The 15,587-nt window shown below is 48.6% G+C and overlaps 1 protein-coding gene across 3 annotated transcripts in view; it reads left to right on the top strand.

The window, feature by feature from the left end:
- SLC13A3 (solute carrier family 13 member 3) overlaps positions 1-15,587 on the top strand; it is a 76,584-nt gene that overhangs the window by 31,857 nt on the left and 29,140 nt on the right. For all 3 annotated transcript variants that reach the window (XM_045981046.1, XM_045981048.1, XM_045981047.1), the window contains exons 2-6: positions 1,531-1,796; positions 2,736-2,899; positions 9,645-9,711; positions 12,703-12,885; positions 15,068-15,193. In XM_045981046.1, the coding sequence (XP_045837002.1) occupies positions 1,531-1,796; positions 2,736-2,899; positions 9,645-9,711; positions 12,703-12,885; positions 15,068-15,193 (806 nt within the window). The remainder of the gene's footprint in view (positions 1-1,530; positions 1,797-2,735; positions 2,900-9,644; positions 9,712-12,702; positions 12,886-15,067; positions 15,194-15,587) is intronic.

Genomic DNA, 15,587 nt, shown 5'->3' with positions numbered 1-15,587 from the left:
GGTAATCTCTGCTTAGATTGTTGCGGAAGCCATTGGTCCCCTGGATCCTGCCCTTGCCCCTCTGTTAAATGGATTAACTCATCCTAGTGCCTGCATGTAGCTGATGCCTGACTGTGTAGCTGAGGGTGTGTTGTATTAGGACCGTGCTTGTTAGGATGGAATTCATTTCAATGTCCTGTGCACACTGAATAGAGTCAACCAAAACCTACCGTGAGTAAGAAGTATAAAATAGCACTGGACATCATCAAATTCAAGGAACCGTCTGTGTCTCCTGGAACATGCAAGGTCATGGCCTTGAGAGAACATAAGAAAACAAGGTCAGGACGGTAAGTATTGTATTCTAACAGTGACCATGTGAATAATAAGACGTTATCGATGATGGATCCAATGAGACACTGATGTATCAGAAGTGAAGGCATCGTCATCGCTGCACTCTTGTTTCTAGAACATTTCCATCACCCCAAAAAGTTCCCTTGAACTGCTTTGCAGCTCCTCTTCCCCAACACACACACCTCCTGCCCGAGCCCTGGCAACCACTGAGCTGTTCTGTTCTGGATCTTGAACACTGCATTGTCAATGTATCATAGGTTCTGGTATTCCGCTGGTGACAGTTGGGGGGGGGGGTTCGATGAAGAGTGATGGCTCTGGAGGCAGATTGACTTGTTCTGCACAGTCATTGTCTTGCCAGTGACCTCCTTGCATCTCAGCTGACTACTCCATAAAATGGGGACACTCACTCCTCTGGGATTTCGTGAGGATTACGCAATTCCTGGTACTTAATAGCCCCATACATACCACTTTTTATCATTCCTGTCTACACAGCGTGCGCTCTGTGTTGGGCAGTGTGTTAAGTGCTGCGCACGGATGTGGCAGCCGCTGCTGGTGGTCCCCCCATGTCTCCATTGGCACCCACCATCCTGCACCTGCTGGTAGCCTCCTGCTGAACTTCAGATGGTTTGCACCAGGATGTTGGCTCACTGTACTCAGGGCAGGCCAGAAGTCCGGGGGGGTTAATGCTCCCAGGAGCAGCCTTCAACCAGTAATAGCCAAGAGTTGGCAGGTAAAAAGCCAGCTTCCTTGTTTCCCAGGAGATCAATTCTAGAGTCCCCCATCAGGATTGAGCCCCAACTGCCCACAAAGATAATCTCATGAATATACTGTCTGTATTGGCTTCCTTCTGTTTCGCTTCTCAGTTGCCCTTCCAGAACTTTCTGCAGTCTTCTATCAAGTAAACTATTTTCCATCTCATGCTCATCGCAGGGTCTACTTGTAAACCAAGAGCACATCTCATGTAGTCCTCAAACAGTCCTATAAAATGGACAGTGTCACTTTGCCATTGCAGAGTCGAGCAAAATGAGGGTCAGACCGGTGAATGTCATCTGCTCAAGGTCAAAGCTTTGGACACTCATCCTTTCCCCAGCTTCCTGTGGAACATGCCTTGAGGAGCGCTGCCCCAGGATCTCTTCTCCCACTGTCACCCAGGGCTCCACTGACCCTTCTGAGCTGTGTCTCTCCCCTCTCCCCCCGCAGGAAGGCCGCTGCCTATTTGTCATCCTGCTCATGGCGGTGTACTGGTGCACGGAGGCCCTGCCCCTCTCGGTGACGGCCCTGCTGCCCATCATCCTCTTCCCCTTCTTGGGCATCCTGCCCTCCAACAAGGTCTGCCCCCAGTACTTCCTGGACACCAACTTCCTCTTCCTCAGCGGGCTGATCATGGCCAGTGCCATTGAGGAGTGGAACCTGCACCGAAGGATCGCTCTCAAGGTCCTCATGCTCGTCGGGGTCCAGCCAGCCAGGTAAGGCCAGGTCATGGGTCCAGCCCAAAGGTGAGGAGGCAGAGGGGACACATCTCTTGGAGCCCAAACTCACACTTCTTGGTCCTGTCCCTCAGGCCCACAAGCTCACCATGTCCCACCTTCTGTTTACTCATTCTTTCCCTGGATATGTTGTGAGCCCCTTCTGTGTGCCAGACACAGTACCAGCCTCTTGGGCAGTTCTCAAAAGTGCATAAGAATCACCTGGGGAGCCAGGTGAAATGCTTATCCCAGGCCTAGTCCCCAGGGACTTAGTGTCCAGTAGTTCTAGAGAGGGCATCTTCTCAAGGTGACTCAGACTGCTGGGGCCAACCCACCTTTCCTGCTCAGGGAAATAATTTAACATCTCTCTTTCTGCCTGTAAAATGAAGCTGTAATAGCTTGGACCTGTAAAGTGTGAGAAATCCTGGTCATTATCATTCTAGTTTGCTATTTAATAGCCCAGGCAGGTGGGGAGTGGGTGGCAAGATGGCCCTGGAGAGATAGGGAGCCGGGGGCCATTCCTGCAGGGCCTCGGGCTCCCTGACGATTTGAAATTTCATTCTAAGAGGATTAAGTGGCCTTTGAAATAGGGTTTCACTGTTCTTTAAATCTTTTTTTTTTTCTTTGCCATTTGTTGCCATCAAGGACTTGGGGTGGGGGGCAAGGGAGAGAAAATTTCAGGGTTGGGGTATCTTTGGACTATTTTACCTTGGGTACCTGTGGCCAGTTCAGTTCAATGTGTGGAATCCATTTCCTTAGACCTGAAATAAGACTGGTGAGTGAATCTGGTCCCCCGCTCGGTCACTGGCTTATCCTCTCTGGGCCTTAACTTTCCATCTGTGAAACCAGTGGGCTGGATTCCCCAGGGGTGGCAAAGTGGGACCAAAGGACCTTCTGGGCCCCCTTTCTGGATGTTCCTCTAACTCCCTCTGTTCCCAGGCTCATTCTTGGGTTGATGGTGACCACCTCCTTCTTGTCCATGTGGCTGAGCAACACAGCTTCCACCGCCATGATGCTGCCCATTGCCAGCGCCATCCTGAAAAGTCTCTTCAGCCAGAATGAGTCTGAGAAGAACCTCAACTGGCAGAGTGATGAGAATGCAGGTGAGGCTGTGCAAAGGGACTGGGGCAGCCCCACCAATATGGAGCAGGGGGAGCAGGACATCCAAAGGATTCAGAGGAGGTGAAGGGAATACACATCAGCATCTCCCATGTGCCAAGTGCTTAAATAATAATAACTGAGAATTAGCTAAGTCAAATCTTGATACCTTGGTTTTTAAAAGATTTGCATTTATTGAGTTTCGACTATGTACTGAATGATAAGTTCAACACTTTGCCTGCATTATCTCTTTGACCTCTCAGAACAGCCTTATGAAGTAGATAATATACTTTCACTGGGTTTTAGAGCATTTGAAGCGATGTTCAATGTCACTAATACCAGAGAAAGGCAAATTGAAATGAGATTTACTTCAGTGAGCTTGGCAAAGATAAGAAAACTGGACAATGCCTTATGTCGGCAGGCGTGGGGCCACGGTAACCCTTGTGTTCTGCCAGAGAGTGATGTACTGGGTCAGCCTTTCTTAAGGGAAATCTGCAAATATTTAATCAAATTAAACATACGCATACCCTAAAAAACAAAACAAAACAAAACTGTGCACATCCACTGTAACCCGGCAGTTTGGCTCCTGGATACAAATGCCAAAGGCATTCTGACAGAGGTCCACGAGGGGACGGGTGTGACAGTGTTCACACGCATTCTCTGTGGTGTGGTGAGTAGCTGCATGAGAGCCACCACCAGTCAAGGGGAAGGTCATGTGTGCATTCTTGAGCACTGTGCTGCTTTAGGAGCAAAGAATTAGAGGAACGTAGTTCTAGAAATGGGTCTCACAAAACATAGTCATGATTGGGGGAAAAAAATCCAGAGTGAGATCTAGAAGACAATACCATGATGTGAACTCAAAATTCACGCAAGTGACCATTTTGCAAGAACGTAAGCAAACGAAAATCTACAGATTAAACGCATCAGTGTGGTTGCTCTGTGAAGGATGGGAGTGGGAATGGGAATCAAAGGGACTAAAGAAAGAAAGAAAACAAAAGAGGGGCCTCGTACAAGTACAGCGACAATGTGCAATCAGCTGAAAGATTTGCTTCTCCTGAACCTCGGAAACTGTTCTAAACCAAACAAAATACAACTAGCATTCTTGGATGACTAAACAAGGGCTCAGAGAGGGGAAGTGACTTCCCCAAGTCACACAGCAGACAAGTGGCTGAACCCAACTTTGCAGCACTCTCTCTTACCCACGGAACTGGCTGTGTCCATGGGAATGTAGACAAAGAAAGGAGGGTCTGTCTGCAGGTGGCTTGAAAAATAAAGAGTTTGTTTTCCTCAAACATCAAGAAGGCAGAGAAAGGCATTTCCAGGATCGATTCAGAGGCAAGAAGATATCAGGACTTTTCACTGGTGTCTCTGTGATTCCCCATCTTTCCTTCGTGGTGGCAGAGCAGAGGCCGCCATGTTCTGTCTGCTTTAAAACATCTTTCTTTTTATTTCTATAAATGCACTTACGTATGTATGTTTGAGAAAGAGCGAGCACGCACACATGTGAACAGGAGGCAGGACAGACAGGGAGGCAGAGTGTCAAGGAGGCTCTATGTTCAACACGGGACCCAAGTGGGACTCGATCTTGTGACCCTGAGGATCACCAGCTGAGCCAAAACCAAGAGTAGGACACTTAACTGACTGAGCCACCCAGGCGCCCCTACTTACATAAATGTATTTTAAAAGGAAGCTTTCAGTTGGTTCCTATGTGGGCAGAAATCTCTAGTTTATCCCCAATATTGAGTCTTTCTTTGTCCTTTTAGTAACAGAACCCCCACATGGGCACATGGCTTTGGAGAGGAAAAGCTGAATTTCCCTGCTTCCCTTGCAATTAGATGTAGTCCTGTGACGAGGTGTGGTCCCTGGCATATGAGTAGGAGTGGTGTGTGCCGCTTCCAGGTCCCGCCCTTCCTGCCCTCTACTCCTGCTGGCTGGAACGTGAACAGGATGTGGGAGCCCGAGATGCTACCTGGGAAGCCACATGTTGAGGGATAGATGACAGGTCTGCCCCAGGAGCTCTGGATCATGTATCCCAAATAACGCAACAAACATGCTTCACGAAACCACGGGCTTTGAATGCTAGTTCTGCCTTTATGAATATGTGTTAAAATTAGCATATATGTTAAAAAATCTAAATATCGATCCCCGTGCCATCTAAGTTAATCTCGCATATTGGGGTATGCGTATTTGCCCACCATGCAGTCAGGGATCTTGCTGATTTTATTTTCCTATCAGCCCTGAAAGCTAGAAACGACGATAAGTACTTTACAGGTGAGATTTGGCGAGGGAAAGTGACATGACCAGAATCATTTACATCGCTGGTAAAGCAGCAGAGCCAGGACCTACGCAAGGCCAAAGTCTTCCACGTCGGAGGGAAGAGATGTTCTTTTTGGCGGGGTGGGGGCGGGGGGCGTGGAGAGATGTTCTAAAGCCAGGGTCAGAAAACCGTTTCTGTAAGTGACCAGACGGGAAATATTTTAGACTTTGGTCGCCACACCATCACCTCTGCTCAAACTGTGCCCTTGCAGAGAGAAAGCATGCACGAGGAGATGTAAGTAAGTGGGCACGGCTGGGTGCCTATGAGATGTAATTTGTGGGTGCTGGAATTAAAATTGCATGTAATTTTTATACCATGAAGTATTCTGCCTCTACTGACCTGCTCCAGCCATTTAAAACCGGAAAAACCATTCTCGGTCGGGTGGCCGTGGGCCAGATCGAGCCCACAGGCCAGAGTTGGCTTCTGTGGTTTTCAGACTGTTTCCCCAGAGTCTTGGGGCTTCCAGAGAACCCTGTCACTGTCCCCCTGGAGCGGTGACAAGCCACGAAGAATCTGTTCCTTCTCCCACATCTACGCCAGCTTCACCACTTGCCCTGTTTTATCCGCTGGGTTTCCGTGTGGCAATCACAGATGTTTGCTGAGCACGTCCTTCATGCGGGCCTCGTCACAGGGCCTTACATCCGCAGGAGAAGCCAGCATTGACTTCACTCAGAAGATTGGAAACTGAGGAAGAAATTAGAAAAGGAAAAAAAAAAAGAGGAAAAAGTAGCCTCCAAGGTCACTCCAAGGTCATAGTTTCAATACAGTGGCTCTGGTATGTTGAATCTAGGCTGGCTGACTTCAGAGCCAAACTCTTAACCTCTGGGATTCTGCATTGTACCTAAGAGTCTTTTTCAAAGAGTCTAGAGGCAAAAAAAAAAAAAAAAAGGAAAAAAAGTTTGAGGCCATTTCCATCATTATAAAGATGAAAAATCTAAGACCCAGGAAGGATTTGGCTATGGTCACACTCAGTGTTAGGTGCAAGGTGAAGTCCAGGGTCTTCTCCCGAATGCTGCAGAGTGTCAGGAGGTTGGAGGGCCTGGGAAGTTGGGGCAGACACCTACTTTTGCAAGCGGTGGGATCAGAGAGCAGGGATTGATCAATGATCAGCCCTAAGACCTAAAAACAAGGCTAATTCCAGTGCAAAAGAGAGATGTTCCCTTTCATACAGTCTCTATGCTCTGTCCTGATGGGAAGATGTGAAGACAGGTGTGGGGAGAGTGGGGACTGTTAGTGGGGAGGCTCCTGGGGGCTCTGAGTCCATAAGGGACAGCCACAGCAACAGTGATGACAATGGGAGCTCTCAGTCCTGAAGACCCGCCGTATGCCAGATGCAGTGCTCTACTTTTCATTTAATCTTCATAACGGTGCTAGGAAGCAGGTGATCCCCATTTTACAGGAGAGGACACTGAGGCTCTGGGAGGCAAAAGGATTTGCCCAAGGCAACATGGTTAGTTGCTGAGCTCCATCTGAATCTAGAATCCGGGCTTGTAAGCACCACGCCAGAGCAGGACGGAGTCTGGGGCAGGGTAGGGCTCACTGGACAAGACCCAGAGGGAGGTCCTTGGAGAGCAGTCCTGATCTTTCCCTTCATTCTCTTCACCCAACCCGGCTCCCTGCACTGCCCGAGGGACTGAGGGGCCATGAGTGGTGGCTTCTCCAGCACCCCATGCGTGTTCTCGTTAGATCCTCGACTACAGCCCTGCAGGGGTGGCCTTGTCATCGTGCCCATTTAACAGAGGAGGAAACTGAGCCCTGCAAGCACCCCCTCCCCCCACTTTATGTACAAGGAAGCTGAGTTTTAGAACAGTGGCATAACTGATGCATTCATTCATTGATTCATTAATTCCACATATTGATTGAACACCTACCATGTGCCGGACCGTGTCCTGAGTGAACAAGACTCCCCCAGTGGAGGGTGTTCAAGGCTACGGGAATGGCTGATACAACCCCCGTGGAGGTGGGAGTCCATGGGGAAGACAGGTCAGAAGCAAATCCTCCTCAACTCGGGCTTGAAGGAAACTTTAGCTACACCAGCGTGTAGGGTCTTATCACTACGGGGAGCTGGTCTGCATTTAACCCTCCAACCTCTGCAGGTGGTCAGCGGACCAGAGGGTGACCATGGCTCCTGCTCCCTCTAAGTACCAACAGGGAAGGAGCAGCCCAGAGTGGAGAGGGGACAGGACTTCCTCCCCAAGCCACCTGCTGAGACAGGGAAAGAGCTGTGGCTGGTGTCCGGAGCCTTCCTCCCAAACACACACCTGGGGTTACACAGGTGGGGTTTATTATTATTTGCTCAGAGAGAGGACACGTGCCCCTGGGGGCCATAAGGACCTCGATCAGATGTTAGAAAGGACCTCTCACGGGCTTTGGGCTGTGGCTGAGGCATTTGGGGGACTGAGGAAGCTTGCTGTAGATCGAATGATATCAGAAATCGGGGGCAATTCTACGAGTAAAGAGGTAGCAGCATTCAGCTGGCAAGAGAGGGGGACATTTGGCAATTTGCAGGCGGCTAGTGGCTTTGGGCTAAGACAAGATTATGACGTGTCCTTGCTATGTCTCAATTTTTCAGTCTCTCGCAGAGCAGCTCTGTCTGATGTTGGTGACGTGTAAAATCATTTAGGTCCAGAAAGAGAACAACACGGCCTATCGGGGTCCAACCGGTTCCAGACGTCACGGGGCCGCTTTCTTCTTTCTCAAGAGGAACCCACATTGACTAAATCCTTGCCAGTGTTCAGAGGCCTGTTAAATGCTTTCAGTGGCGATTCTGGCAAATGCTGGCCCACCAACTCTAGCTGGCTGCCTGCTTTTTGTGCAACCTGTGAGCTCAGCATAGTTTTTATATTTTTAAATGGTTGAATAAATCAAAAGAAGGATATGTTGTGACATGTGAAAATTATATGAAATTCAGATCTCAGTGTCCAAGAATAAAGGCTTAGCCACGCATATTCATTTCTCTGTTGGCTCTGGCTGTTTTCACGGCAGAGTTGAGTAGGATGGAGACCCTAGGCCCCAAAGACTAAGATATTTACTATCTGGTCTCTTACAGAAGAAATTTGCCAGTCTCTGCTTTGAATGGTGCCTTAATCCATTCATTCTGCTGTAACAAACATAGCATAGATTGGGCATTTGTATTTCATAGTTCTGGAGTCTGGGAAGTCCAGATCAAGGTGCCAGCAAATTTGCTGTCTGGTGAGGAACTGTTTCTCGGCTCATAGATGGCCTTCTTGCTGTGTCCACCCATGGTAGGCAGGGTAAGGAAGCTTTGTGAGGCATTTTTTTTTTTTGGTAATATACATTTTTTAAAAAATTAACATACAATGTATTATTAGCCCCAGGGGTACAGTTCTGTGAATCACCAGGTTTACACACTTCATAGCACTCACCGTAGCACATACCCTCCCCAATATCCATAATCCCACCACCCTCTCCCTACCCACCTACCCCCGGCAACCTTCAGTTTGTTCTGTATAAGAGTCTCTTATGGTTTGTCTCCCTCCCAATCCCATCTTGTTTCATTTATTCTTTTCCTACCTGCCAAGCCCCCCATGTTGCCTCTCAACTTCCTCATATCAGGGAGATCATATGATAATTGTCTTTCTCTGATTGACTTATTTCGCTTATAATACCCTCTAGTTCCAGCCACATCGTCACAAATGGCAAGATTTCATTTCTTTTGATGGCTGCATAGTATTCCATTTTATATATATACCACATCTTCTTTATCCATTCATCCGTTGATGGACATCTAGGTTCTTTCCATAGTTTGGCTATTGTGGACATTGCTGCTATAAACATTTGGGTGCACGTGCCCCTTCGGATCACTACATTTGTATCTTTAGGGTAAATACCCAGTAGTGCGATTGCTGGGTCATAGGGTAGCTCTATTTTCAACTTTCTGAGGAACCTCCATGCTCTTTTCCAGAGTGGTTGCACCAGCTTGCATTCCCACCAACAGTGCAGGAGGGTTCCCCTTTCTCCGCATCCTCGCCAGCATCTGTCATTTCCTGACTTGTTAATTTTAGCCATTCTGACTGGTGTGAGGTGGTATCTCCTTGTGGTTTTGATTTGTATTTCCCTGATGTGTGAGGCATCTTTTTATATAAGGGCACAAATCCCATTCATGAGGGCTCTGCACTTCTGATCTAATCACCTCCCAAATTCCTCCACCTCCTAAAACCATCACACTGGAGATTAAGTTTCCACATATGAGTTTTGGTTGGTGGGGTGGGGGGGAATGCCAGCATTCCTTCGGTAGCAAATGGGTCAACCCCTTGATCCTCCTGACAACCATAGGAGAATTATTACTTCCATTTTCTGAGTGAAGGAACTGAAGTGCAGCGAGATGAAGGGATTTATCTAAACCCGAGGATAGGAACACTCCCCTCCATCCCGTTACGTTACACTAAAGACATTATGCTCTTTCCTCCTAGCTGCTGTGCGCAGGAACGGCCTGCACCCCGTGCCCACGGAGATGCAATTTCTGGCCAGCCCAGAAGAGTGAGTTCCTGGTACCATTGATGGAGGAGTCAGTGCTTGACCCAAGGAGATGACGAACAAGAATCCAGTGCAGCAAGCAATCCTCCCCCACCCCCAGATTTTTCTCCAAATGACCTAATGCCCAGATGTCTACCACCCATCCCTTTGGCTTGGGCATGGACGTACCCAGCCTCCTTAAAAAACGCACATGTGGATAGCAAGGGCAGGGGAGCACATGCAGTCCCTCTGGTAAGGAGGATCTGAATGGAGGGTCCAGAGGAACAGGAGCGCTCAAACTACACGACAGTCAGGGAGGAGAACGCACGCAGACAGGCATCCAGAGCCTCTAAAGACAAAAGCATCCTAAGGGGACCATCCCAGCCCTTCACACTTGTGTGGCTTAGGAAGCATCTTCACACTGACGCCACGTTTAGTGGCCGGTGTCCTTTGTATTTGGCAGCGTGGTTAAGATCTTGGGGTTTGGAACCCCGCAGACCTGACTTTGAACCCAGCTCTGCCGCTTAGCGGCTGTGTGATTTGGACAAGTCACTTGATCTCTCTGAGCCTCTGTTAGTTTCCCCCACCAGCTGGACACGATAGCGGAACCCACCACAGAGGGTGATTTTGAGGTGTGATGAGATAATGTTGAGCAGCATGGGTCATGCCGGGCCCTACCTGCCCAGGTGGGAGTGCTTGTTTTTCAGGGTATTGTTACCTTGGATGATGACACAGCAGCAAGTCAAGTCACCTGCTCAAGGCATTGCTGGGCATCAGGTCCGTTTCATTCATTCCGCAAATACTTACACACAGCTTGCGATGAGCCAGGCACTGCCACGGGTGCAGCAGCCCACAAAAATCCTGCCCTTGTGGAGTTCACGTCTCAGTGATAAGAAACAAACACAGAGTAAAGTACACCGTATGTCCGATGGTTGGTGAGAGCTATGCAGGAGAACAGAGCAGGAATGAAGGCTAAGGAAGGGGCCTGTGGGGTGTGAGAAGGCAGTTTTAAAATGAGTGGTCAGGAAAGGCCTCTCTAAGAAGGTCCCCCTTAAGCAAACACCTGTAGGAGGTGAAGGGCCCGGGGGGATCTTTGGGAAGAGTGTTTTCTGCAGAGGATCCAGCAGGTGCAAAGGTCCTGAGAGTCCGGAGCAGCCAGGAAGCCAGTATGGTTGGAGCTGAGTGAGTGGATGGGAAGAATTGAGGTCAGAGAAATTGCTTGTGTGGTGCGAGGTGGTGGTGGAGGGACAGAGCATGAGGGACCTCAGAGGCCATTGAGGTAGCCTTGACTTTGAATGACATGGGATCCGGTGAAGGCTTTTAGCAGAGAAGGGACATGATCTTATGTCTGATTGTCTTATTCCACGGTCTCTACTCCTTCCTGGCACTCTGTCTGGGTGCTTTTAGTCCGGTTTTGAGATATGGTGTCTGGGATTGGCTCAGCCACTCACTACTGCACAATACAGGACTCTACTTGGGCCATCTGGCCACACAGAGCTCGTGTTGAATCTAGTGGAAAAGACCCAGTCCTCGTTCTCTAGAGCTCCGTGTCCACTGAAGGCAAACCGCAGCCATTGGGTGGAGATTCTATGTCCATTGGAATGAAAGTCTCCTCTCTGGGGGTCAGTTTCCCCAACTAAATGAAGAGGGGCTTGCACTAGATGAGCCCTCAGGCCCCTTGCTCTCTCATCCTCGTTGTGATGCTCGGTCCGGTTGGGGCCCCAGGTCTGGGGGAGCCCACATTTCCTGCCAGAGAAGACAGGCAGTGACTTTCAGTCCTTGTCTTCCTTTTAGACCCCAAATCATATCCCAGTTGCCTTCCAGATAAGGGGCCGCTCATGGAGCAGTTAAGGCCAGAAGATATTTGAAGTATCTTTGATTCCCTAAAAAAATAAAAAAAATCAATTTGTTATACAAGGCCAATTCTTAATTTCATTCACTTACAAAAATTTTATAATTGCACAATTTAAAAGAATACTCTTAAACAAAAAGAAAAATGTACCCAGCATCTCACTCCCAAAACAGTTAAGTGAACACTATTCTAGACAATTTCTGGATACCCCTCTGTGTACATAAATGCATTTGTAAAATAAAAACTTGGATAATGCTGTATATGCTCTTCTGTAACCTGCTGTCTCTCTTAACGGAATGTAGGGAACATTTTTTCTCCTCAATAAATTTACGGCAATGTCACTAGCTTTTAATTATAGACTTAATTCTTAATTTCATTCTTCCCCCATACTCTTTAAATTGCCCCAGAAAGACCCAGAAAATACAAAGAAAAAAAAAAGAAGGAAAAAAAAATCTATATTTCCACTCCCAAGAAAGGCACCCAAACAACTTTGTGTGTACCATTCTAAGTTTTTCTTCATATTCATCTGTTCATAAAATATGTGAATATTTTTTAAAGAAAAAAAATTAAGTAGCGCAGTTACTGACCCTTTTCCCCTTTACCTAATGGGTCTCTCTCACCTTAATGAACATCTGTCTAGATCATCATTTTTTTTAAAGATTTTATTTATTTATTTGACAGACAGAAATCACAAGTAGGCAGAGAGGCAGGCAGAGAGAGAGGAGGAAGCAGGTTCCCCGCCAAGCAGAGAGCCCGATGCGGGGCTCGATCCCAGGACCCTGAGATCATGACCTGAGCCGAAGGCAGAGGCTTTAACCCACTGAGCCACCCAGGTGCCCCTAGATGATCGTTTTTTAATAGCCCTGTTGGTGTTTCCTCTAAAATGAGGATCATTTTTATCCAGCCAAACCCTTTTTGATGGGGATTCTGGTTGTTTTCGATATAAACCATGGTCGGTTGGATGCGAACTCACACCCACGCCCGAGGCACCTGCCCAGAGCCCCTGAGCTGGAAGTTTGCACATCTTTAGAGGCTTTCGATGCTGGTGCTGAGCTGCCTTCCAGGAAGACCCCTTAGTTCTCCCAGCCTACCTGGTGTGTTTCCCCATGACGCCAGGAATTCTGAATGTGTTCTGAACGGCTTCTCTCTGGGTTTGTTTAAAGCAAAGACTGCCCTGAGGCCGAGGCTCCATTGGACCTTCTAGCAGACTGCAAGAAGGAGGAGGAATATCGCAGAAACATCTGGAAGGGCTTCCTCATCTCCATCCCCTACTCGGCCAGCATTGGGGGCACTGCCACCCTCACGGGCACGGCCCCCAACCTCATCCTGCTGGGCCAGCTCAAGAGGTAAAAGCAGGTGTCCTCCACCCAGCCCTGGGGTTCCTCCTGCTCCCACCCCTCCCCCTCTCCCTTCCACGCTGGGGAAACCTGTACTGGATACCTCCTCTTGGTCAGGCTCTGGGGGCCCAGCAGGGTACAAACCCAGCAAAGTGCCTGCCCGGGGGAAGTTCCATTTTGGTGGGGGAGACAAGCCATCAAGGAAAAGGGATACATAATATGTCGGTGTGATAAGTTACCAAATGAAACAAAACAGCGCGAGGGTGTGGAAAGGACAGGAGTGGGTGCTGTTTTATGTAGGCTGGTCAAGGATGTGGGACCTCTCTAATAGGCTGGCATCTGAGACCTAGAATCTGTGCAAGCACTGGAGGGAAGCGCATTCCGGACAGGGGATAGCCTGTTCTACGGCAGCAGCACAAAGACCAGAGAGGCTGGGGCGCCGAAGGCAAAGGGAAGTGTGGGAGGAGATAAGGTACGGCGTCAGGACCTCAGCTTTCCCTGCCAGTGCGGTGAGATGGGGAGTCAGTGGAGAGCTGGGAGCAAAGGATGCCATGATGTGATGCCGTCTGCTCTGAAGACGATCCCCAGCTAGCGGCTTTGATCTGTGGCTGTGAGGTCCCGGGAGAAGCTTTGCAACCAGGTGCCTAGGCCAGCTATGGGGTGGGCTTGCCAGGAGCTCAAGTGTCCCCAGTGTTGATGCCTATTCAAACAGTGTCTGGGAGTCTGTCCATCGGGGCGGGAGAATAAAAGAGAAAGATTCTCAGACAGCATGATTGTCAATTCCATTATCCCAAACCTCTTAGTTTGAAGACATAAACGATTCCAGTATTTCAAGATTCTGTTCCTAAGATTTTCAGTGGCCAGGATTCTGAGAGGTGGGGATTCTAGGATTCCTTTGTAGTGAAAATGTACCATATGTGCACTTAGTCCATACGAACGTGGATGTAAGCCCTGAGCAAACAACGCAGCAGAAGTATTTACTATGCAACATGGCCCCAGGTGCTGGTCAACTCTTTACCTGTTAGTCAACCGAAGAATCGAGCACTTCCTAGGATGATGGAGGAAAGCTGTCATCCCGAGAGCTGGTTCGCTATCACTTTTAATCAAAGTGATCTTCATGAGAAATTCTAAGTACACCTGAGTCTTACCTCCTGAGCTGATTCTGAAACTTTAATCCTCCACTGTATTCTCAGGTTCTAAAATCTTTTGATTTTCCAAGTTGATGTGAGAAGCCAGTGATCTCAGTCATGGGAGCAAGTTAGAGTCAGTCGGGAGGGTGAGAAAAATCTGCCCGGGTCTCCGGGGCAGAGATCCTGACTCTGGAGACGTGGATGGGGGCCAGGCATCAGTATTTCCCCGACTGACTTAAGCCCACTGCACACCTTTGTTGTCCTTTCATCTTTGTTGTGTTTTTTTGCTGAAGGACTGAAAAACCAGAACCCAAGATGGTCCTGCTTGAGACGTGGGGACTACCTGGGTTTGGCTCCTTAGTGTCCTCAGTTAGAAGGAAGTACCAGCAAAGGGCCAGTCAGCCAGGAGGGTGAAGCTGGAGCAGGGCTGAACAGGAAAGATGTGGGCTCTGGGGCTTTCCGGGCAGATGTCGAGTTGGGGGATAGGGAGGAATGGGGCAGAGAGAGGGCCGGGTGCTGTTAGAGGGTTTTCAGGCTGCCTGCCCACCCTGATGCGAGCAGGACTTTGTTCCGACTCGAAAAGAAATTAAGGAAAAAATGCTGGAGGTATAAGTAAAAATATCAAATGCAAAGGATTTGGAGTCAATTACATGCAAAGCATATGCAAATCACATGCAACATTTAATTGCCTAAGCTTGGACCTTCTGGTCTAGAAAGAGGGGGATTTAAAATGAATGCCAAGTAATACGGGGTTCTGATTCTCTAGCCAGGAGCGTGGGGAGGTGGGGGAACGGCTGTCCTGAGTGTCCCCCTTGGCCTTCACTTCCCAAATACATTTTATTATTTTACTCTGATTATGTAGGGACATTACAGAACATTCAGAAAAATGTAGGGAAAAAACTTGAAATGCCTTCAATGCCACTGCTAATATTAAGTACACACTAGTTTCTGTATATAAACCTCGGTGTTCTAGCTAAGAAATAGCTCCCGGTATGTATACAGTATACATGGTGTGGCTGACCTTGGCTGGCTCTCATCTCCGCCCCCCACCCCTTCTCCAGTTTCTTCCCACAGTGCGATGTGGTGAATTTCGGCTCCTGGTTCATTTTCGCCTTCCCTCTCATGGTGCTGTTCCTGTTGGTGGGCTGGCTGTGGATCTCCTTCCTGTACGGGGGAATGACCCTGAGGTACCCCTCATGCTTACTTTTGAGCTTTGAGCCCAACTGGAATTTGGCTTCCTTCTCGTTGGGTAGAGCGGAGTTTCCTCCTACCGAACCCAAGGATTGTCCTGATAATTTCATGTTACCTTCTCATGCGGTGACTAGAGTAGACCTCACCTCCCAGGGATGTGAGGGTTATGAGTAGTGGGACCTCCCTGCGACACCCAGGCTCTCCATTAATATCAGCCGTCATTGGTAATTAGTGACAGCCCTGTCCGTTGAGTAAGAGAAACATTCCTACCAGAGGAGAGGGAAACACTGTCTCCCATTGGATGGGGTGCTGGTATAGGAGATAACCTGGGGTGGCAATGAGGACAAACTATTAAATAACATCAATGCAGAGGGTGAGAAAAAGAATCCT

This window comes from Meles meles, chromosome 16, assembly GCF_922984935.1.
Source record: "Meles meles chromosome 16, mMelMel3.1 paternal haplotype, whole genome shotgun sequence".
Classification (NCBI taxonomy): Eukaryota; Metazoa; Chordata; class Mammalia; order Carnivora; family Mustelidae; genus Meles; species Meles meles.
The sequence above is the reverse complement of the archived record's forward strand: the minus strand, read 5'-3'. Positions and strand labels throughout refer to the sequence as shown.